Source organism: Rhinatrema bivittatum, chromosome 14 (assembly GCF_901001135.1).
Source record: "Rhinatrema bivittatum chromosome 14, aRhiBiv1.1, whole genome shotgun sequence".
In the NCBI taxonomy this organism is placed as follows: domain Eukaryota; kingdom Metazoa; phylum Chordata; class Amphibia; order Gymnophiona; family Rhinatrematidae; genus Rhinatrema; species Rhinatrema bivittatum.
In genome coordinates this window covers 21,470,476-21,494,011 of record NC_042628.1, presented here as the reverse complement: position 1 = coordinate 21,494,011, position 23,536 = coordinate 21,470,476, and the positions used below count along the sequence as shown (strand labels likewise).

General features: G+C 40.3%; 1 protein-coding gene across 3 annotated transcripts in view; it reads right to left on the bottom strand.

Annotated features, from left to right (window-relative positions):
- MYH11 (myosin heavy chain 11) overlaps window positions 1–23,536 on the bottom strand; it is a 111,288-nt gene that overhangs the window by 29,975 nt on the left and 57,777 nt on the right. For all 3 annotated transcript variants that reach the window (XM_029576124.1, XM_029576122.1, XM_029576123.1), the window contains 17 exons: window positions 20,068–20,163; window positions 19,855–19,973; window positions 19,442–19,594; window positions 18,971–19,144; window positions 17,974–18,147; window positions 16,504–16,618; window positions 15,016–15,209; window positions 13,633–13,754; window positions 13,421–13,490; window positions 10,878–11,038; window positions 9,805–9,913; window positions 7,830–7,961; window positions 7,458–7,664; window positions 6,208–6,345; window positions 3,451–3,574; window positions 2,438–2,609; window positions 259–471 (listed from right to left, as the gene is read on the bottom strand). In XM_029576124.1, the coding sequence (XP_029431984.1) occupies window positions 259–471; window positions 2,438–2,609; window positions 3,451–3,574; window positions 6,208–6,345; window positions 7,458–7,664; window positions 7,830–7,961; window positions 9,805–9,913; window positions 10,878–11,038; window positions 13,421–13,490; window positions 13,633–13,754; window positions 15,016–15,209; window positions 16,504–16,618; window positions 17,974–18,147; window positions 18,971–19,144; window positions 19,442–19,594; window positions 19,855–19,973; window positions 20,068–20,163 (2,473 nt within the window). The remainder of the gene's footprint in view (window positions 1–258; window positions 472–2,437; window positions 2,610–3,450; window positions 3,575–6,207; window positions 6,346–7,457; window positions 7,665–7,829; window positions 7,962–9,804; window positions 9,914–10,877; window positions 11,039–13,420; window positions 13,491–13,632; window positions 13,755–15,015; window positions 15,210–16,503; window positions 16,619–17,973; window positions 18,148–18,970; window positions 19,145–19,441; window positions 19,595–19,854; window positions 19,974–20,067; window positions 20,164–23,536) is intronic.

Below are 23,536 nucleotides of genomic sequence, written 5' to 3'. Positions count from 1 at the left end.
TAAACCGATATGATATGACTTTCAGCATGAATGTCGGTATAAAAAAGCATAAAATAAAATAAATAAATAAATCATTTGGTATGAAATACCAGAAGAGCACTCTCCTTGGCTCCTGCACCTTGACAGTCTTTACAAATGCACGAGTGTGATGACATCCTGGGATCACAGAGTCTTTGATTCAGCTTTGACTGTATGTGTTTCCTGCTAAAATCTCCAGCTTAGACTTTATTTCTCATTGTCTGCCACGCGTCTGCGCACCTGAGTTCTTGCTGGGTTGCTGTGCTGTCCAAGGTGTCTTCAAGTTCTGTTTTCAAGGCCTCCAGCTCTTCCCCAAAGTCTCTCCTCTGCTTCTCTGCTTTGTTTCTTGCTGCTCTCTCTGACTCCAAGTCCTCCTGGAGATCAGAGATATGAGCTTCCAGCTCGCGGATTTTCTTGAGGGCATTGTTCTTCTGAGCAATCTCATCTTCAAGCCTGAAAGAATAAACAAACGCCATAATATCTTCTTCTGGGACTATGCGGTAATTTTCAAAGGGATCTCTCTGCCTAACCACAGAGTTAGATGGCTAGACTGGCCCCTTTGAAAATTGACTGGAGCCGAGCAGATACATTTAACTGCCTAATTTTACTAGGAGACTAAATATAGTGGAATTGAGGGAAAACAATTTAGGTGGCTAGTGTTGATCTCCCTCCCCTGAAGTTTTGATGCAGAGCAAGTCCTGGTCCCCCCCCCCCCCCCCCCAACGCACACACCCATGCCAACCCACCCTCTCCCTCCACCTCTACCTCAAAGCCCAGTCTGACCTCCAGCAACCTTCCCGGCCTGGCGTTCAACCCCACTCCTTTAACCCTAGGCCTCCACAGCTTCCCCACCTCCAACCAGCCCAGGGAGCAGAAGAGTGGCTCGGAAATGCAGTGCAAGCCAGCCCATCTTTATTCTTCATGAGAAGCAATTTGGTTTATTTTTAAAACGCAAACAGAATCTTTATGATCCACAGATTATGATCCCTGCCCCTCGTCTAGTGGTCACTGATTCATATTGCTTCCATTCATGGGTTGTAGCTCTTAGGGGGTTCTGATTAATACGCAACGATCTGAATAACCAGGTCGGCATTTACAAATTTATTTAAAAAGAAACAAATAAAAAGAGCCATCTCCATCATTGGCCCGAAATTATGGAACTCGTTACCTCATCACCTGACCTCTCAAGAAAACATTAAATCTTTTAAAAAAGATCTTAAAACTTGGCTACTCAGCCAAACACTCAGAGACAGCTTAGGAAAAATCTATAGACCACACCCATTGCGTGTCCCACTGTGGGCATGCATTCTCCCTCCAACGACTACCTCTCTGACTCTCAGAAACTTTCTCGATTTTTTCTCTGTATCAGCTGTCCCCTTACATGATTTAAGCACAAATATATACCTAACTATATTGTATGTCTTAATTGATATTATGTTATTGTTCAGTACCAGTTTCTGTTTTTCTGTTAAATGCTTTAAATGTAACTGGTTGTTGTAAATGTAAACCGGAGTGAAGGCAATTTCTGCTATACCTCGGTATATAAAAAATGCTAAATAAATAAATAAAATAAATAAATAAATATCGACCAGGCAGCTCTTCACATCAAGTTATAGTGCTTACGTTTTAATATGTTTTTAACTGTTGTCTGATATTTTATTTTCTAATATTTGTGCTTAAATTGTGAATGTTTTTGAACTGTGATCCTCTTTGAACATATATTTGGAGATGCAGAATGTAAGTTTGCTATAAATAAATTAAAAAAACTTATGATTACAGGTTTGTTTTTTGTTTTGGTTTTTTTGGTAAATATAAGCTGGTTAAGGAAGAAGTTACCCAGATAGTTTTAGGACTGCTCTGAGGCTGTCCTAGGATTATCCGGCAAAGTTAGCTGGATAACTTCATTCTGCTCCGGTACCCCTACCAGTTCTCCTCTGATGTATCTGGCATGGTTTTTAATTGGCTAACTACTTAGTCATTTAGGCCAGGGATGGTCAAATTGGCGAGAAATTGAACCCCCTGGGGTTTGTCCAACTTATCTGCAGACATCCCTTTGAATGTGGACCCCCTTTGCTCCAGTTATTTGGACTTCACATCCTAAGGAGCTTTGGGAGGAACTGAACTATTCACAGTTCAGGAAGAACGTCAAAACGTGGCTTTTTTAAAAACGTACTTTGCAGAGACTTACCAATTTGGGGGGGGGGGGGGGGGGGAGTGCAGACATTTTCTGATGATTAGGGAAAGTAGGATAAGAGAGGAAGCACTGGATTTACTGTTGGATTTCTGTTTTACAGCTGTTTCATGTTTTATTTGTCCTCTGCAGTTGCAATTATGGTTTAGTTTTATTGTAGCCTGCCTTGATGCGCACGGTGTGAGGCAGGAAATCATATCTGAATAAATTAAATGAATGACTGAATACCTAACAAGAGCAGCCTGCAATTCCTCCTCCTTCTTGGCTAGCTGCATCTTCAGTTCGGCTATCTGTGCCTGCAGGTCTGCGATCTGCTCGTGCAGGTCGCTGGCTTCTCCTTCCAGCTTCCGCTTTACTTTCTCCAGTTCTTGTCTGCCCTTCTCTTCTTTCTTCAGACGCACTAAGAAAAAGCCAAGGACTTCTCGTTCATGCACAGGCTCTCAGTCATAAAGCAAAATGCATGGAGATTTGCAGGGGAATTTTTCAAAGGCGTTACGAGTGTAACATACTACGGTAGCAATTTTCAAAAGCCATTTTACCCTGTGTTAAATGCACTTACACATATATAACCTATGGACAATTCAATGGCATATGTTGTAGCAATTTTCAAAAGGCATTTATACGCATAAAACCCGGTTTCTCTCTCTCTCTCCCCTAACCATGCCCCTTTTATTGCAGGTGCTATTCATGCAAAATTTATAGCAAAATGATTAATCTGGGTCATAGTTAGGAATGCTGAGAGCAGAGCTTGGGTTACATTTAAGTGGTGGAATTCTCAAAGATTCTGTTTATCCAAATTTGGAAGTATTTGCATGTTTGTCTGGGGTTTTTTTTTTTTTGGAAATTGCGACATCTTCCTTTCTGACAAACCAAAAAACGGGTCTGAAAACAAGTTCTGTCCCAACCTCAAGTTGTCACATCATCTAACAAGAAGGTGCGGATATATCACAGCAGGACTTCCCAAACCTGTCCTGGAGACCCCACAGCCAAGTCACGTTTCTAGGATATCCATAAGCAATATGCAGAAGATAAGTCTGCATATACTGCGTCTCCAATGAATGCATGTTTACCTCTTGTATATTCATTGTGGATGTCCTGAAGACCTGACCGTGTGATCCCCAGGACAGGTTCGGGAAGCCCTGACTGATATCTAGTCGTTGTACAAAGCTACAGAATTACAAACCAAGCAGACAGGTCACAACAAGATGGGAATTTTTCTTTTTGTCTGTTCCACGACGTACCTTCCAGTTCTGAAATCATGGATTCATGTTTGGTCTTCAGCTTTGTAAGATTCTTGGCTTTTTCTTCTTCTTCTGCAAGGTTTGTTGTTAAGTCACTTACTCTTTCTTCAAGTTGTTTCTTTTCCTGTGGGGTTTTTTTTTTCAATTTAAAAAGTATGTTATTTATGCTAAGCGGCTCATGATATATAACTTAGAGGAAACTAGGATTCATCACATGAATGTTGGATTACACAAGATGTGGATGATAATTTTCCTTCTGAATAAACAGCCCTCTGATATTTGACTATTATCTCTTATCCAGTGGTAGATTCTAGCTGCAGCATCTACCCATCTGGCAGTCAGTCTGATCCTCTGTTTACATAGCTAGCCATTCATTGCTAACAGATGTTAAATGACTTAAACATGGCAAGCATGATAGTTTTAGATGTGAAATTGGTGACCAGTTGAGATAAGATTTGTTATAAACATTTGGATTGCTTTCAGATCATGTTAAAAGTGTGAGAGATCAGGATTACGATTACTCAAAACTTTATATCAGGGGTACACAATGGAGGCAGTGCATGCAAATCTATCGCATGCATATTCATTGTGAACATCCTGAAAACCTCACGTTTGTGGCTCTTGGGGACCGGAGTTGGCCACCCCTGCTTTATACCCTGTTAGAATGTAAATCCTATAGGGTGGCCTACTCTGAAGACTTGGAAGATAGCCTTCCAAGGAATGAGAGTATTTTTTTCTAATTTACTTTTTATTAGCAGTTAAAGCATTAAACCAGGGCTTCCCAAACCTGTTCTGGGGACCTCACAGCCAGTCGGGCTTTCAGGATATCCACAATGAATGTGCATGAGATAAATCTGCATATATTGAGTCTCCATGGTATGCAAAGGCATATTCATTGTGGACATCCTCAAAACCTGACTGGCTGTGGGGATCCCCAGGACAGGTATGGGAAGCATTAAACAATGAATTAATGCAAAGAAAAAGTTACAGTATATGAAGAAACTAACACATCATGAAAAAAAAAAAAATTTAAACATACAAATGTCAAGTCCACATCTGGACGATAAACAAAAGAAAAGGTTTCATCAGAGAAAAGAAAAAATGAAGCATGACCAAGCCACACCTGAATTCCCATTTGGAACCCACATCTATAACGTCACCACTGAACTGCCGAAAAACAATTATTTAAACTTTTCACCCAATAGAAATCTGTTCAACTGAAGACTATGAAAGAAAACAAGCTTTTCCCCTTGATAACACACAATACATTTACAAGGAAATAAAAAATAAAGAAAGCTTGAGTGCCACAGCCTGCTGTATCATCTGGAGGAAGGATTTCCTTCTCAGCGGGATCACACGGGAAAGATCAGGGAAGATGTTAGGCACTCAGAAGGATGGATCTCTGGTCCTAACCAACTATGTATTAGCCCACTTTTGTGCGGAAAATCTATAGTAGAACCAGATGGAGGTTTTTACACTCCTAGGGTCATTGAGGCACTGAAGTTGTAAGAGTGTGTAGCTTTCAGTTTACAGTGGTATGATGCCTCAGAGAAGAATATTCGGTTATCCTATGATTGAAAAATCATATTTTGCTCATGATGTCGGTGGTGAGTCAGAGTATAATTGTGTCAAAAATACTGATGTACAATTAACATATTTTTCTACAAGAGAATAAATCTGAGCACGATATTCTGCTATAGCCACATGGCCATGGTTCAGTCCCCAGACCTTGCCCCATCACATGACAAGGGCAAGGTCTGGTTGGAGCTATTTTGGAAAATGGTGCCAACTGGACTTGGAGCTAGGGGGCACCCTGAGCACCAAATCTGTCCACCAATGATTGCTTGATGGTATTGGGGTGTCAGAGGGTATCTGGGGGGGAGGGGGGGGGAGTCACTATTGGGAAGAGAGGTGTATTTTAATAAGGAAGTAAGTGGGCCAGATTGGAGAGATCATCATCGTATGACATCGTTAACTATTTTCTTTTCTTTTTTTTTTTGTGGCGCTGGCTCGAATGGTGACACCGGGTCGGTATAATAAAATCCCTGGTGACTTTTTATTAAACTTCTAGGGTGGGGCAGTGTCAAGAGTCCTTTAATTCTACCACAGGAGCATCGGGACTCACATTATGGTCTCAGTGCTCCTGCAGTAGAACAACAATTTTCAAATAGATGTAGATAAAATAACTTGGCTGAGAAATTTTAAAGTCAGCCATGATTTTTTTATTTACATAGGATTTGGTATGCACGAATTGCTTTGCATGGGATTTCCAAAATTTATGCATGCAAATGCCATACAAGCAGCTCATTGTAATAGGGGTGGGTTTCTGACCTGAATATTGCATGATATCGCTGTAATAGGGCTATATCACATGATATATTGCAATTATTATGTGATATGCTTTTATGTGCTGTTTAATGCATGTTATATCCCTATTGTGGCTTGTTAAATCTCCCTACAAGTTTGCAAGGAGGAGGGCTAGATGGAGATAAGAAAGGAGAGATAATGAAGAGCTGCAGAATGAATGGAGTCTTAATATATCAAATATTAAGAAAACAGTTTGTAAATTCTGCAGTAGAATAACCTTTATGGCATTGTTAATGACATGGGCATATTTTACTATACTAAACTATGTCAAGGGTAATGAATGATGCACATAATATGTATTTTAGAAGAAACGCCCTACAAATATCAATAGGCAAGCACATGTTTTTGAAAAGCTAATAAACATCCTTATGCCAAATTTCCAGGACTTACCTTAGCTAATTTGATGTTCTGATCGTCCATTATCAGAATGTCATCCTCCATCTTCTTGATCTTCGCTTCAGCTGTCACCTTCTCCAGCTGCAGTTTTTGTCGCGCAGCTTCTTCTTCTTCAAGCTGTTCCTCAAGGTCCTTTAAGAAAAAACATCAGATTTTTCAGGCATATGAAACTCTCAGAAGATGCATCAATATGAATTATCTACTAATATGAATGTCAAGACATTGAATCAAGAGTTTCGATTTAAAATCAAGAAAAAGGCATGAGCAAGGCATCAGTCCACTCTTTTGGATCCCAAGGAGAAATATGGGTAGGCCCGAGTGGACGCCCCAATGGCTTTCATATTTTTTTTCATAAAATTGATGTTGAACAGATGCGCTCCTACTTGCATTACAACAGTGAACAACAATCTATGAAGGTCGACCTTTCTCCACAGGGAAAGCTTAGGCATTTAGGTTGATACAAATCTCTCTATGAGCACCCAAATTAAATTTGTAGTGAGCACAGGTTTTTATAAACTGCGTACTGAATGTGGTCTAAAACATTTACCTGAAAAACCTGATACTTCTGGTTGACTTTTGCAATGACCTCTATATCGGCCTTCCTGATTCTGCTCTGAGACCTCTACAATTACTTTGGAACTCAGCTGAACATCTCATATCTGGCACTAACCATAGAGACCACATCACTCCTGTTCTCATTGACTTGCACCGGTTATCAATCTTATAGCATGTTGAGTACAAACGAGGGTTGATGGTTTTTAAACTTATTAACTCTGATTCAACTCCCTGGTCTAATGCTTTACTGAGAGTTTATCAACCGACTTATTCCTTAAAGTCCTCTCAGAGAGGCATTGTAGACATCCCACCGATGCGGCATGCTCATCTTGATAAAACGCATGAGCATGCCTTTTCCATCATGTCTCCCGCTCTGCTGAATTCATTTCCGGATGCACTACGTCTGTCAAAGTGTCTAAAGACTTTTAAGGTCTTATTAAAAACTCATCTTTTTAAGTTGGCCTATTTTTAAACTAAATGAACTTAATTCATGCTAATACCCGTTATTATTCATTTGCTTTTAATGTATGTTTTGTCTTTTATGATTTTATAATTTTATGAATCTATGTTATCATGTAAAATCACTTTTATGTGTAAGTGATCAGTAAATCCTAATAAAGATGAAGATAAATAATAAAAGGTTCTTCAATAAATGCATTGTTGCATGCAGTCGATCCTTTCAACATTACCTGCATTTGTTGCAGCATCTTTTTCTTCTCTCCTTGTAGCTGCTGGCTGCGTTCCTCCTCTTCTTCAATCCTGGCCTCCATTTCATGGAGGATCTCCTCCAGCTCTTGCTTCTTTGCGGTGAGACGTATCCTCATCTCCTCTGCCTCGGCAAACAACTCTGTCTCAGCCTGAAGCTGTTCCTGGAGAAGATTCTTCTCCTCCACCAGCTGAATGGACAAAATGGTTAGAAAACAGCGTTGAGAAAGAAAACCCCAGGGGAAAGTAGGCCTAAAGCAGCAGACGGCCTCTGGCTGCAAAGTGCAAAAACAGCAGCAGGAAGTCATCAAGAAGGTCTCCGATGAGGTGTGCAATGGCAAAAGCCTTTCTGGTACCTGATTATGTTTTAGCTCCAGCTCTTTCAATTCACTCTCCGCTTTATGTTGTCTTTCTGTAACTCTTTGGAGCTCCTCGTCCTTAGCCAGCATTTCTTCCTCCTGCCGGGTTACTTGTAGCAGTGGTTTTACCTGTAAGGCAGAGCATGTACAACATGGCCTCCAGTATCCAAACTCTCTGATACCCAACTGCGTGCAGGTCTCCATGAGTATACTTCAGGACGCAAATTTCTGATTTCTCAACAAACTGGAAGTCATCTCCTTTAGACAATCAATATCCTCCTGTGCTATGTTTGGTTTCATACATTGATTCATTTGCAATGGAACGCTTTGCACAGGCAAGCGTTCCAATTCCCAGAGTGTAACTAGGCACCTCCTCCTGTCTTTCAGATCCAACCATTGCAAGGTGTCACAAACACATTGACACTCAATTTCATACACGGACTTGATTATTCGCAATATCTATCTATTTAAGTCATCCTTCTCATATTATATTATTTAACCGATTACTTGCAGACTATATACGCTACTTAAGTTCATTGTAAAATGTGAACACGAATAATGTTATAATAATATTATCTGTTTGTTAAATACTATTGTTATTTTCACTGTTCCTTGTAATAATGTTCAATAGTTGATTGTTATTGTTCTATGTTCTATGTAAAAAACCCCAGTCTAACCTCCCAGACCAGGGCAACCTTTTCGTTACTTGTAAACCGGATTGATTTGTATTGCATACAGGAATTCCGGTATATAAAAAAATTAAAATAAATAAATAAAATTTGCAGTCATTTGAAACATTATAGAAGTGAAGCTTGGTGCACATGACGGGTGGCTCAAATGCAATATCAAAGTAAAAAAAAAATACCCACGGTACTGAAGTTCTACTGACTTTTTTTTTCATTTTGAGGTCAGTATTCAAAGTGCATTCAGCGCTATTTAGCTGCATAAATGTAACTTATACGCTAAGTGGCAGGTTGCTGAATATGCACCTATGTTCCACAGCGCCACTTAGCCACTTATGTGGCTAAGCACGAATATATACACATATATTCAACGACATAACCGTGCCAATGAATAAACCATGTAACTTAGCCAGCTAAGTTATATCCAGCCAAGTTACTTAAATGGCCAGCTTTGAATACTGACCTCTTTATTTTTAAGTCTGAGGAAAGAAAATATCACTATGCTGCTGACACTATGGCAACAGCCCTGAAAGAGGCCTATGGCAGTCAAACTCATGAATGCATGTATAAGGCTAGCGGTTGTACTGGTACTATAGCTTTATAATGTGTGCATCAGCAGAATACGAAATCACAGTGGTGGTACAGATTATCCAGGAATGCACAGAAGCAGAAGGTTTACCAGCACCTAGGTCAATTTTCAAAGGGTTTAGATGTCTAAATTTAGGAGTTAGGCTTCTAAATGGGCCCTTTAGTAAGCTGAGTCCCTAAATTTAGGATCCTATCTTAATTAGGTCCCTAAATTTAGGATGATAAAAAGCAGGAGGACACTGAGATAGAGTTAGGCCAGGAAAAAAGAATTAGGAGCTTAGCACTGATTTTCAGCACTCGGGCCTAACTCAAGGCAAATGAATAGCAGGCCGAAATTTTGGAGTTTACATTTTAGGGTCCTTAATTTAGGGGAAGTTTTGGTCATAAACTTTGATTGATAATAGGCTCCTAACTTAGGAGCCTAAATTTAGGAGCTCTGCTTTTTTCTGAGTATCAGAAATGGAGACCTAAATGAGCTACCAGTTTATTTCAACATTGCAGTGTTACAGAACCATGGGGCACATATTTTGTAATCAGCCCCATTTTTTTTGGCTCCATGCACAGACATTCTTAAACCTAAACTCTCACTGGTGTGAGAGTGGAGAGGGCTCTGAAGTGGGTCACTTCTGGGCCATGCATGCAGCCTGCTCTAGGATTATTACGTCCAGGGTGCGGCCTCACCAGGAAAGAAATTCACTCACTTTGGTGAACAGTCTCCACCACTGCCAGTTCCTCAGCTTGAGATAAGCAGCGCAGTTTCTCTGAATAACTTTCATTGCAGTTAACTGCTGCTGTCTCTTGGCAAAGGCTCTGGAATGAGACACAGAATGCTTACTACGGATAAGGATCAGAGAGTAAGGAATATCAGCCACCAGGAAGATAACAGCTCATCAAATAAAAAAAAACCCAAACATGTAGCAATGTTCACCCAAGTAAAAGGAAAGGCATTCCCCATTATTTAGCAAACAATGCTTTACAGCAATTATTCCTAACAAAAAGAAAACTAAAAAATACTGTTGGTGTACTGTGTATTTGTTTTATCCAACAATTACAGCACTGTTCTGCAGTGCAGCATGTTACTAAACCATGAATTTGTTTTAGCTGATCATACTGCTAGGGGCCTACTCTTTTAATCACTTGAGTGTATTAACAATACTACTGCTCTACTGGGATTGCCCCACTTGTTTCCTCAATCTTATCACAACTGTTTAAAAGTAATTATTTTGCTCTTCCCTCTCCGTTCCTCTGCTCTCTCCCAACTTCAAACTGCAGCTCGTAAGCTCACATCCTAAATGATCTCTCCTGCTCCAGTACCAACTCACTTCCACGTTCCAGATCAAGATTTCATGCATTGGCTCGTCCTTCTAGTCCTGCCCAATACTCAGTTAGATCACCTCATAGCAAAAGTAGGATTAACGTCAACAGCTCATCTTTGCTCGGTTACTTCTAACTCTGCACTTTAAATGCCTCCTGCCATTTCTTTTTTCTCTCTTCCACTTTTCATTTGCACTCCTCAGCTTTTTTTTTTTTTTTTTTTTATTTCACTGTCATCCACATTTTTTGTGTCAGTAAAACAATTGGAGCAAAGATCGGAACTGGTCGGAATGTGTCTTATAGGAAAATAAGGAATATTAATGACTTTGTCAATCGAAACACCAATTTGATGTTGCCGACTGATTACGAGAGTACAGAAGCTATGTAGATCCCATGGTTCCCAGTTTACTCTTTAACACTTCCGTTTCTTAAGACAGTGTAAAGTTAAAAACATCCTCACTTTCTTGCCAGGAAGCCTCGACTCAGGGCCTGGAAAGCAATGATGACATCTGTGATCTTCAAGTCTCTTTCCTCCTCGAGATGAGCCAGGACCCCCGTTCGAAAGAATATTTTACTCTGCCCAATCCTGTACAAGTTAGGATCAAGTTCTAGAGCTTTGATCTGGAAAGACAATAACCACCTTTACTTCCAGTTTCCTGTTGCTTATTCCACAGGAGCATCTTTGGACAAAGGATAATACCCGAACAAACAAATTAATTGTGAGACTCAAACAGGTGAAGGGGGAAGGCTGACGAGGAAAAAAAGCAGAATTTGCTTAACAAATATTTCTGTTTGGGGTTCACTGAGAAAGGACCAGGAGTAGGACCACGGAAAATGGACACAAATAGGATTGGAAGCGAGGCAAACCTCAAAACGATTTTCAGAAGACTGTGTTTGTGCTAAACTAAAAGTAGATAAAGCGATGGGGTGGGATGGGGTACATCCGAGGGTATTTAGAGAAATTCTGGCAGTTCTGACCTTTTCAATGCTTCTTCAGAGTCGGGAATAGTTCCAAAACACTGGAGCCAGGCGGATGAGGCTCCTCTTCACAAAGAAATGGAAGTGAGGGGGAGGCTGGGAACTACAGGCCGGTCAGTCTGACCTCTGTGATGAGTAGATTAATGGAATCGCTGATAAAACAGAGGAGAGTGCGGTTTCTGGAATCCAACAGATTACAGGATCTGAGGCTGAGAGTCAGATTTTATCTTCCGCTGTCCCTCAGCACTGTCAGCACAGATGTCTCTCCCTGCAGACTTTCGATTTCCTTCCCCTCGCTTCGCCCCCAACTGGTTTGGTTCTCACTCCCACTCCCACCGGGCTTTCTCAGTTTTCCCCTCCTGTTGCTCCATCATGTCACAAACCTAAAAAAAAAAGGCAGCTCCAGTATAGCCGCGACTCTTCTGACAAGGCGCCGTGTGCTCTGCACGGGGACTAAGTGAGTCCATGGTCCAATGCCCATGGGGAGCACAGGGTCCCCCTTTCCCTCCGAGCTTCCGCATGGGAAGTGGGGGTCTCTATGAGCGCCGGATCCCGGGCTAACTCTGTGCCTGCTCGCAGCATGCGCTGCCTTGTCGGAAGAGAAGCGCCTGCACCAGAGCCGCAGCTTTCAAATCAATGGGACCAGTAAGGAGCGAGCAGCCCAGATGGAGGGGGGGGGGGGGGGGGATTTCAATCAGATTGCAGGGCAGCTAAGGCTGAGAAAAAGAAATTAAAGGTGGGCCTGGAAGATGGGCGGGAGCTTTACTGCCCCCTTCCCCCCTCCCACAACCCCAGTGTTGCCACCATAGGCACAAGCCCAGCCTGCTTGCATGTAAATCCAGGCCTGCTGAGACAGCATGGTTTTACCAGAGGTAGATGGGTTGGAACGGGGAGAGCGCTAGATATAGTGCACTTGGATTTCAGCGAGGCCTTCGACAAAGTCCCGCCGAGGTGACTTATGAATATACCGAGTGCCCTAAAGTGGCCGACTGGATTAGACACTGGTTGAGTGGGAGGTGATAAAGGGCAGTGGTATTTGGGGTTCACTGTGAGGAGACGAGCGTTACTAGCGGTGTGCCACAGGAATTGGTCCATGGACCGGTTCTTTTCAACATTTTCATAAGCGATAGTGTGGAAGGACTCTTAGGAGGAGATGTCTTTTTGTGGAAGCTATCAAAATCCACAAGAAGGCATGGAAGACATGAGGAGGGATCTAGTGAAGCTTGAGTAACGGTCTAGAGTCTGGTAGCTAAGATTAAATGCTAAAAAGAGGCAAGGTCAAGCATTTGGGCTGAAAACACAAAGAAGCAGAACAATATAGTAGGAAAAATTCTTCTAAGCACAAATCAAGAGTAGAATCTGGGGGTGATTGTATCTCTGGACTTAATGTTGCCAACAGGTAGATAAAATGATGGCAAAAGATAAAGATGCTTGGGATATACAGGCAACAGAATGGCCAGCAGAAAAAAGGAAGTGATATTGTTCCTATATATCCCTGGTGAGATCTCATTTGTGTACAGTTCTGGAGATTGCACCTACAAAAGAATATAAATCTAAAGCATATGGGGACAGACTTAAGGAACTAAACATGTATACCCTAGAGGAAAGGTGGGATAGAGGAGACATTTAAATATGTCCAAATATCAATGCATAGGAGGCAGGCTTCTTTCAACTGAAGGAGGCTCTGGAACGAGGAGTCATGGGATGAGGGTGAGAGGATAGATTCATGAGTAATCTAAGGAAATGTTCCTTTACAGAGAGAGTGGTGAATGCATGAAACAGAACTCCAGTGAAGGGGGTAGAAACAAGGATATTATCTGAATGCAAAACAGCGTGGGATAAGCACAGGGGAGCAATGAGGGAGTGGTAGGGATTGTAGAGCTGATTAAATGGTGTCGATGGACAAACTGGATAGGCCATACGATCTTTTTCTGCTGTCACATTTCTATGTATCATCTTTGCTGAAATGAAGAGTTTTAAATATGAGATTTTCAGGATTTCATTGGTTGGCGTTCCTTAACTCACCATAAGCATACAGGCTTGTTTCCCATCCATAAATCCTTTAGGAATAGAACCTGCTGCAAGGATTTCATATCTGCAGGAAGAAATAACCCAGCACTGTGATTTTTTTTTCCTCCCTCTCTCCAGTATCTGTCATGCTATCCATTTTCCAGCACAGCCAGCTTCCTAGAATAACCTTTAACAATATATGTTGCTATTATACAGTGGTCGCCTACCGTTGGCGGAATTCCTGGAACACAATTCTGTTAGGGAATCCCTGGCGACAGATGCGGATGCCTTCCAGGACGCCGTTGCATCGCAGCTGCTCCAGCACTAAATGTGCATCAAGTTTCCCAGCCTGTAAACAAGGTGACAGATTTTGGGCTTTATTTACTCATTTTTTCCCCCCATAGACACAGACTGGGAGAAGCCTTAGTAAATTGGGCCCTTTGGGTACACGTGCAATTGTTCACCTACTTTCCAAAGGAAAAGAAGCTTATGATTCTCTATCTGTGTTCCTGACACATTTTTCGTTTGGTATCCTATCAAAACCAAATTTTTAAGACATGTTGTGTGTGTATGGGTGGGGGGGGAGACAGGACTAAGAATTCTGACATGGCTTCCCCCCCCCCCCCCCAAGATCCATGCATATTATGTACAGACCACAGATTCACATATCCCAGAAAGAAGGCTTTTAAATTCTGGATGGAGCTTCTTGTTCCTTGTGTTTGACTGTCTTCACTTTAGGGATGGCCAAGTCAACTGGGATCTAGTTTATTTCCTCCTTCTAATCCAGATCAGAGTCACACATTTTTTTTTGCTAGCAGATGTTAGAACTGGGTAAAAGTCCTATTTTGATCTCTTGACCCCACCAATATTGTTGAATTTCATGAAATATTTTTGTGAATGTGAAAGCTCATGTATCCTTGGATTATTTTTGCATTAATTAAATAAAAGGCACCACAACCTGGAAAGAATTAAGTATTTTGTAAACAATACTGATCATGTTCCAGGGGTTCTGATTAGGATTTAGAAGAGAACTAGGCTTGGCTCACTTCTGCCTGTCCTTAACTATCATTCCATCTTCTGATCTTAAAGGAGGGGAAAAGCTGAGTAGAGGAAAGAATGGAAGTGTAGCAAATTGCCATACTATCATTGTAAGGGTACTTTGAGGGGGGTCTCTATGAAGACAGACTAGTTGATGGCAGTGAATAAAAAGAAAGATAACAAGACAAGCCAAGGCTGATGAAATGCTAAATGTATGTCAAAGATCAACATTAAGTTTTGCTTTTGCCTTCTGGGCTCAACTTACAAGAAATGATATGACCTACAAGAATCCACTCTTATTAGCATATATGGGATAAAATAATAATACCAACCAATTGGAAAATGTTATGTAAACAAACCAACCCATCAGTGTCTAAGTTTAGGGACAGTGACTATAACAGCTGAGTTGGGGGTTTATTCTGTATTGTTTGGTAAACTGCACTACTCCTTATAAGATATCTTATGATAAAGCTAAAGATGTATTTTTCTCTTACTGTTGCTGGTATTCAGTGTTTACTAGTGCCGCCTACATCACAGCTTTGTTACTTCACATGAACAATACAGCTATTTACCCTTTTTTCATGATTAGGAATAATACAGCGGACAAAGTTTGGACTTGTATTTCTCAGAGTAGTCATCAGCTTGGTCAGTTGCTCTTTGTATAGTTGTCCTACGGTACGGAACATGCCCTTCTTGGTCTTTGAAGCGCTAGGAAGAGAGCTTTCTGTCATTTTTGCCATCTGATCCAACCCCACGATGCGATCCACTAAAACACAGAAGCAATTTTTTTTTTCTTAATTTAGTAGCACAGCAGAGATAAGTTCAAATTTATGCTTTTCAGAGGAAAACTCTGCATACTGCTGGATCCCAACTTTCAATACATGTTTTGTGCTGGCGAGGGATGCAGAAATAAGGCAAAGAGGCTACAGTGCTGAGAACTGTATAGATGCAGAGATGGTGAGAGCACCTTGATGTTTCCTGCTTCTCATTCCAGATCTTATCCAGCAATAACCGGCAGGTGGTACAAGATGTCTTGCACCCAAAGAAGCCTTGAACCAACTAAGCTATTAGACTACACACGTGTACGGCTTTTGTTGGAGTCTCCTAGCAGTCCCTCCTTTTGACTTAAGTTTATTTATGAGTCCATCAAGACCAACCCTTGTCCTGGAAATGAGACCGCAGGTGAAACCTGCAGTTGATGGAGATGGCCTCTCTTCTCTCATTCTTTTTACTTTTGCACTTGTATTTGCAGTTGTGATCCACTCTGAACAAAATGGATTTGTGGAATATAAAATGTTTTAAAATAAATTAAATAGGCTTTGGAAGGCCAAGTGACAGAGCTGCCTCCATGTGACCATACCCAAGACTATGCTCTCCCAACTGTTCAGGTCTACCTTGCAGATTTTAAGGTTGTACTTAAATGTGTCCTTGAATCTAAGGCCTGGTCTTTGCTGGATCTGTGCCCACTTTGTCAGCTGGCTATTATAATAATTATTACTATTACATTTACTGTAGCTGTAAAACTATCACTAGACCGTATTTTAGTTAAACTAACACATTAGTCTCAACCACGCACATATTAAGTTACATTTACAAAAGATTTTTCATAAAGAGTAGATGCTGATCAGGAGAAACCTCACTGGAAATTGGATTTTTGAGGCCCACAATATAGGCTCATAGAACTAATTTTTGATCATGACTCTGCTGTGCTGCCCAATCCAGTTCACAAGATCCGAGGGGAAAAAAATGCAATGCCTGACATATTTTACTTAAAGTGCTAGCAGCACTGGATTCAGTCTACCAAAAATAAAATTGATTGGTCAATCTTTTTAGTGGGTGAATAAAGGAGGAACTCTACCTTCATTTGCAGTGCGGTGATTAAGAAACAGCCTTCTGTCGTCCCTAAAGCCTGCATCCTAAAACATTCGTTAGCCCAATGAAAGGTATCAATCTGCAGCCAACGTTTTTTGTTGGTCTCAGCATTCCTTCAGATTGTATAGGAAAAAGCCATGATTAATCTCCCAGAATGTTTCAGATTTGGAGGATTAATCAATTCATACCATCTTTCCAAAGATCCGCAACAAATTTATCTGAAGACTGGTTGAGCAGGGATGTGACATTGTCATTCAGTGGGTCCATGTTCTTCGTCAGCCATGCACTTGCATTGTAGTCCACCTTTAGAAAACAGATTTATTCGGCGGAGGGTTAGCACTGATTTCATGCACTATGAACTTTCAACTCCTTTTGCATTTGCTTTCTAAAGTAGAACCCTGTATTGCAGCATAAAGAGCAAATTTTATCTTGTCAACCAAAAGGCCTCGATTGTCGGCTTTGATGGATCAAAGCATTGATCATTAAATGGTTCTGTTACCGAGATATTTATTGCTATTATAAACTTTCTAATTAACATTTAAGAATTAAAACGGCATTTAAAAGATGAATCTAGTTTGAAAATAATTGAAGAAAGTAAGCCAACATCTGGTCTCAGAGTAGAAGAGAAATTTTGATTATATTGTTTAGAAATGTGCTGGGTTTTTTTTTTGCATTGTTTCATTTAGTACGTGTTAAATTTTCAAGTGCACAAAAAGCTGTCAATATTCAGCACCATTTGTCTAAGTAACTGGATAAAATTTGGCTGATAACTTGGAGGCATTCTGGGGGACATTTCAGGGCGGAGTTAAGTTAGCCAGATAAGTTAGGCGGCTAACTCCAGTATTCAGAGTTAGTTGAATAACTTATCCAGCTAGCTCTGGTCGTGCTGTAGAGCATTTCTAAAGTTAGCCAGATAAACTCAGCTGGGTATATTCAGCAGCGCAGGCACACTATTGAATATCCTGCCAAAGTTAGCCAGCTAAGGGCCCTATTTACTAAGCATTTTTGCCATAGACACAAAATAGGAGAAAACCTTTAATAAATGACCCCCTAAGTTTGTCCTGCTAACTTTGCCAGCCACCTAAGCAGATGGACTACTACATGTTTTAGTGCATGTTAAAACATTTAATGGACATGGAGAGGACCATATTCAGAGGCACTTATCCAGCTAGCCAGATATCTTATTATCCAGCTAAAATGTAGCCGGATAACTTAGGAGCATTCCAGTGGCATTTCAGGGAGACACTAGCAGGATAAGTTATCTGGCTAAGTCTGGTCGTGCCAAAGAGCTGTCCTAAAGATTAAGATAGCTGGCTATATTCAATAGTGTGGCTGCACTTACAAAGTTAGTCAGATAAGTTTATTTGGACAGTGACTGAATATGTACCCCTAAATGGTTTTAATGCATGTTAAAAAAAAACAACAAAGGGCACTGAAATGAAAAGACAAAATTAAACAGAACAAATGGAAACAAAATATATTTTTTGGCTGCACACTCAATACTATTAGGGTATTCTGCAGATATATCAGTCAGAATTCATGGTATTCAGTGCCAGTACTAAATATTTCATTGCCAATTCTAGGAAATTTTTAAGCAGTTTATCACTACTTGGACAATTTTATGCAATCTTTATTAAGTAAAAATAATGAGTGCTTACCTTTCCTGCATAGTGAACTAGAGTGAAGAGTGTTTTATCTTTCAGTTGTTTGGGTTTTTGGAACTTGCAATGATTGCCTTGCTCTTGGCACAATTTCTCCACAAAGGAGATATCAGTGGCTTTGGGAAACCAGCACTCCTCATCCAGCAGAGCCAGAACACCAGGCGGATTGTTCTGGAAGATGAACGGTATAATTAAGTCTTCTATCGTCATACATGGATGTAAAATACTATCATTTCCCATGGAGACCATTTCCTACTGATGGTTGAAATCTACCATACTTGTAACACTGTATCAAGACTAGGAAAGAGCCAATAACTAAACTTAAAATCTTATGTAAAATATTTCAAATTCTTAATGATTACCCATATCAACATTTTCTACACAAGTCTGTGGCATAAGATGCTGTTTCTGTAGATATCGACATCATTTCCTCAAAATCCTATGAAGATTTATTGAGTTCCGCAAAAAGCCTATACAGTGCTAAAGAAATTCTCAAGGCTAGTTTCCTAATTCCTTATATTAAGTCTAACCACAGAAATTGTAAGTCTAAGGGTAATGCCAGACTACTGTTTTTGTTTCAAGCCCACCTCCATTATTTTCCATGTGAAACTGATATAGAAAACAAAATCTGGGTGGGCTGTGAATACACAGTAAAGTGATATGCTAAGGCCCTGGAAGGAAGGAAAGATGATTACCTCTGCAGGGAAGGGGAGGGGTGGGGCCTACTGCTTGCTTCTGAGAAATGGTGAAGGATTCATTTTCACAGGACATTTCTACCAGCCCTCAGCCAGCAAAGGAAACTAAAGTCAAAGGGTCAGTTTGGTGTCGAGGGGGGAGAAGTAGAAAATGGGGAGAGAGATACCCCTGCCACCTAAATGCACATAGTAAAAGCTAACCTTGGGAATGAATGGCAAACAACTTAATGGTAACTTAACTATTAGCGTGCTAAAACAGAGATATCAATCCTTTTTTACCCATGCATGCTATGTCTTACCGGCCTTTCAATCAACTCAATGCACGGCTGTAGATCGAGACCAAAATCAATGAAGTTCCATTCGATTCCTTCCCGTTGGTATTCCTCTTGTTCCAGGATAAACATGGTGTGGTTGAACAGTTGTTGGAGTTTCTCATTGGTGTAGTTAATACAGAGCTGCTCAAAGGAGTTGATCTTAAATGATACAAAAAGATTAAAATGATCTCATATGTGGTCCCTTAAGAGCACAAACAGAATGCAGGCAAATTCAGAGGAACATTCTTATGGCCTAGTGGTGAGGAAAGAGCCTGAAAAAGATCCTAATTGGACTCAGGTTCAGGAATAGCTTTCAATACAAACTCAACAATTTGAGGAATGAGGAATCTTATTCCTCGAATATCGCTCTGAAGCATTACCAATTTATTATGTGTGGTGAGATAAAAAGATCTAAAGTGAAGCCAAATATCCAGTTAATTGTATAAAGCTACCTACCTCAAAGATCTCAAAGCCAGCAATATCAAGAATGCCCAAGAATGATGCCCCTTGTCTTTTTGATTTGTCCAAAGCCTTGTTCACTCGGTTGAGTAACCAAAGGAAGAGACGTTCATATGTTGCTTTGGCCAAAGCTTCTATCGCAAAATCTGCCTGGAGGAAGTACAGAAAAAAATGGATAGAGAAAATCAACATTCAATAAAATGTACATTTTAACAAATGTGAATTGAAGCTGTCAACTACAGATTGGTAAGAATTAATGCATATTCTGATTCAGTTTTCTGCCTCAGCCTGCAATGTCATTTGCTTTTTTTGCAGCAAGGAGAACTAAATTGTAATGTAAATCAAGAGAAGAGAAATCTTCACATGTAGGCTGAGAAGGCTCGACACAAGAAGCATGGATTGATCCCTACCTGCTCTTTGGTTTGAGCTTTCTGAACAACATCACGTCCAACCTTGATACGTGGCGTCAGGATTGACCTTGTGAAGTCGGTCACATTAATGCCCATGAGGTGACACACTTTTTGCGCAGCTGGAAGGAACACAGTATTTCACATCACACAAGAGCTTCTCCTGTCATCAGTGGTAGCATCTTTACAAATATTTTGGAAAGAGAAAAACTGTACCTGTGTTGTCTGGCATAGAGGCCTGATCTGTATTTCTTTCTTTCTTGAAGACGATATTACCAAGTTGTAGGACAGAGGAAACGACCTTCAGCATGGCTGTAAGATGAGAAAAATGCTCACCATACATACAGTTTCCAAACTGGTACATGAATGTCAGCTCTGTTCTTGGTTCTCTTTACTAATTTCTTTATTGAGATAGCATTGCACGTGGTTAATATAGGGCTTCCCAAAGTTGTCCTGGGGATCCCATATCCAGCTGGCTTTTCAAGATATCCACAATGAATGTGCAGAAGATACATTTGCATACATTGGAGATGCAGTATATGCAAATGTATCACATGCACATTCATTATAGATATCCAGAAAACCCAACCAGCTGTAGGGTACCATGCATAGTTTTTGGATGCTTCATGTTAACAGATGCTCTGGGGGTAGGGGACCGCCCATTATGGAGCCAGAACAAATCAAGTTCTCCATTGTACAAGGAGGCTGAGAGATAGGGTTACCAGATGACTCCAGGTTATCAGGGGCAAGGTATGCCAGGCCTGGATTTTTTCCCTAATGCAATCATGGACTTGTGGTTTCAATTTACATAAGAAAAGCAAGACTATTAATGGAGCAAAACCAGGCCTGCCAAGCCTAGAGCCATATATATTTAGCCATAAGAAATCTGCTTAATGTAGAGCTTCCCATACCTGTCCTGGAGCCCTACAGCCAGTTTTCATGTCAAATATGCATGAGGTAAATTTACATATACTGATTTTGCAATGTAGGCATTTCATGCATATTCATTGCGGATGATTGTGAAAATTTGACTGGTTGTGGGGGTCACCAGGGCAAGTATGGAAAGCCCTGGCTTAATGACCGAGTTTTGTCTGCTGAACAGTGGTAATTCAAGGAATGATATGCAAAGAACACTTTCACCTTACAGTAACTCCAAAATAAAGACTTACTATGAGGAGGCGCCATCTCACCTCTGGTCAACCAAACAGGCTGATCCAGTCCTGTTTTTTTTTATTATTTTTTCCATTGTATGCATGGTTTTTTAGTTTGAGAATTTCTTACGGAATTCAAAGGGAAAATAGGAACGAATCAGTGCTGGATTAAGGCATAAACTAACTAAGTTATAGTTTAGGGCCTTAGAACTTGAGGGACTACTGAAAAAAAGAAAAATTGACCCCAGTTCAAACTGTATGAAAATCAGTTGATAAATAAAGGAGATACGAGAAGAATAGGAAGATTCACTCTAATTATGGATATTTTCATTCAGCTATGACAAAAAATGTACACATCTGTATGGTCAAGCATTTTTACTCTATCTTTTATTCCTATAAATTCTATTAAAGCATTTGAAACCAATTTGAAGAAAAGCTCGATCTTATATGAAAATGCTGCAAACAATTTTTCATTTTTTGGTTGCTTTAGATGACTCAGAGAAACAGCTAAATAAAAGTTCCTGATAAAAATCTATCCTGGAAATGTTGATATTAACCACCCTGGAGAAAGAAAGCATTGTCTTGCTGTGTCTATGAAATTTTCCTTGATAAAAGGACAATTAAACCACCAGAAACTTTATCCAAGACATTGGCCAAAATAAGATTTGGTTGGCGTTCCCAAATGTAGAAACAATTGGCCAACTTTCATTGAGTTGAATAGTAACAAACTGCTCAGGGGAAAGGTCATTCTTGCAACAGGCAGATATTGAGAACGAACTGGGGACAGTAACTCTGCAAGAAACATTATCTGCCCTAGGTATTCAGAGCTTATTATTTTGCTCTACAAAATTCTAGAAAGAAAATGTTTTAAATTTCACTGTTAACATTTGTATGACATGCAAACATTTGGCGGATTGTACTGTTTCTATTAAGTGAGCTGGTCCGTGTGACTAATTGGTTTTGAGTTCTTGTAGATAGAAAGTTTTCATATTTACTAATTAAGAAATCATAGAGGAAAATGTGTTATTGTGGAACTATTTTATAATGCAAATAGACATATTGCAAAATGTATTTTAGTTAGATTATTATCCTATCGTTAGCTTTACTTTCCAAATGAAAAAGAAGGTTTCTGAGACTGCTCCGAGTGTGTGTGTCTGTGCTGTCTGTAAGAACTTTTGGGGTTTGCATCTTATCCACACAAGACTTTCAGGACATATCGGGGAGGGGGGGGAGGGGGAATGAGGACTCTGATGGGGATGGGTGGGTTTTTTTCAGATCCACGCATAGGCGTGGTCTCCCGACACGCACATCACGGAGCAGAGGTTCCTTTAGCTCTGGGTGAAACTTCTTGTTACAGCTTCGCAAAACTTTCATGTTTGTACATTCAACATCCTTTCTACGAAAATAAAACAAATTAATCAATTGTTTTATGGTAATGGGTCTTTTACACTTAATATCAGCCCCTGGTTACTCTGCGGGCAATAATTAAACCAATTCGGATTTTGAAAAAAGAAAAAAAAAAAAGTTTCCCATCCCTAACAGACTTCTGCAATTTGTATTAAAAAAAACTAAAAAAAAAAAAAAAAATCAATGTCTTAGTGACTTTACCTTTCAGATGCTCTTTCTTTTTTATAGCCTTATAAGCACATTCTATATCTCCTGTTAGTTGGTTTTCAAAGGATGTGTCTATGATTTCTCAACTGCCCCTTACTGTCCAAGGTGAGAAACTTCCTAACTCGTTATCTGCTTTCTCTTTAAACGTTCTGGATAACAACAAGGCGCGCACTTTAAATCGTTAGCATTGCCTTGTTCAGCAATGTGCCGTCAACTCCTTGGAGGCGCTTTAACCAGTCTGGTTCCGCTCTAGAACCAAGTGATCCACGTTCAAGAGACGAGATATCCTGATGCATTCTGAGACTTGCCGTTCCGATTTTAAATTGGTAGTAGCGGGGACTGCAAATCCTACAAGAAACAGAACCAGGATTGGCCCAAAGGTTTCCCTGCTTGACCAGAGTCACTTGGCAGCTTTGCCACTCAGTGAGACCCTGCCCATGTTTCATTCGCATTTTCATGGCCCTCGGCAAAGAAATATTAGCGCTTCATGTGTCTGAAAGTTCCTACTGCTTAGTCACTTCCACCACCATCAGGGACAGAGATGCACACTTGGAAACAAAATTTCCATTTTTTAAATGAAACGAAAGAAAAGTGAACACAATTTCATTTGGAGCTGCCCATTTTTTTGTTGGAAGTAACTGACAATGGCATTGGCCTCAGCCTGCTGGCACCACGTACAATTGTAACACCAGAGTGACAGGAGCAATTGGGGATCACTCTCGACCCATGCAAAAAGAAGACTTGGGATAAGAAGATCTGGGTAGGTTTGGGGAATTGAGGGAGGTCCTAGGATGGATTAGTGAGTTGTTGTTTGGGGGTTTTTTTGATTGCAGTGGGGGTGACCAGATATTTTTTTTCATTTTCTTTTTTCATATCTTTTTTCTTTTGTTTTTTTCTTTTTTTTTTTGTTTCAAATAAAC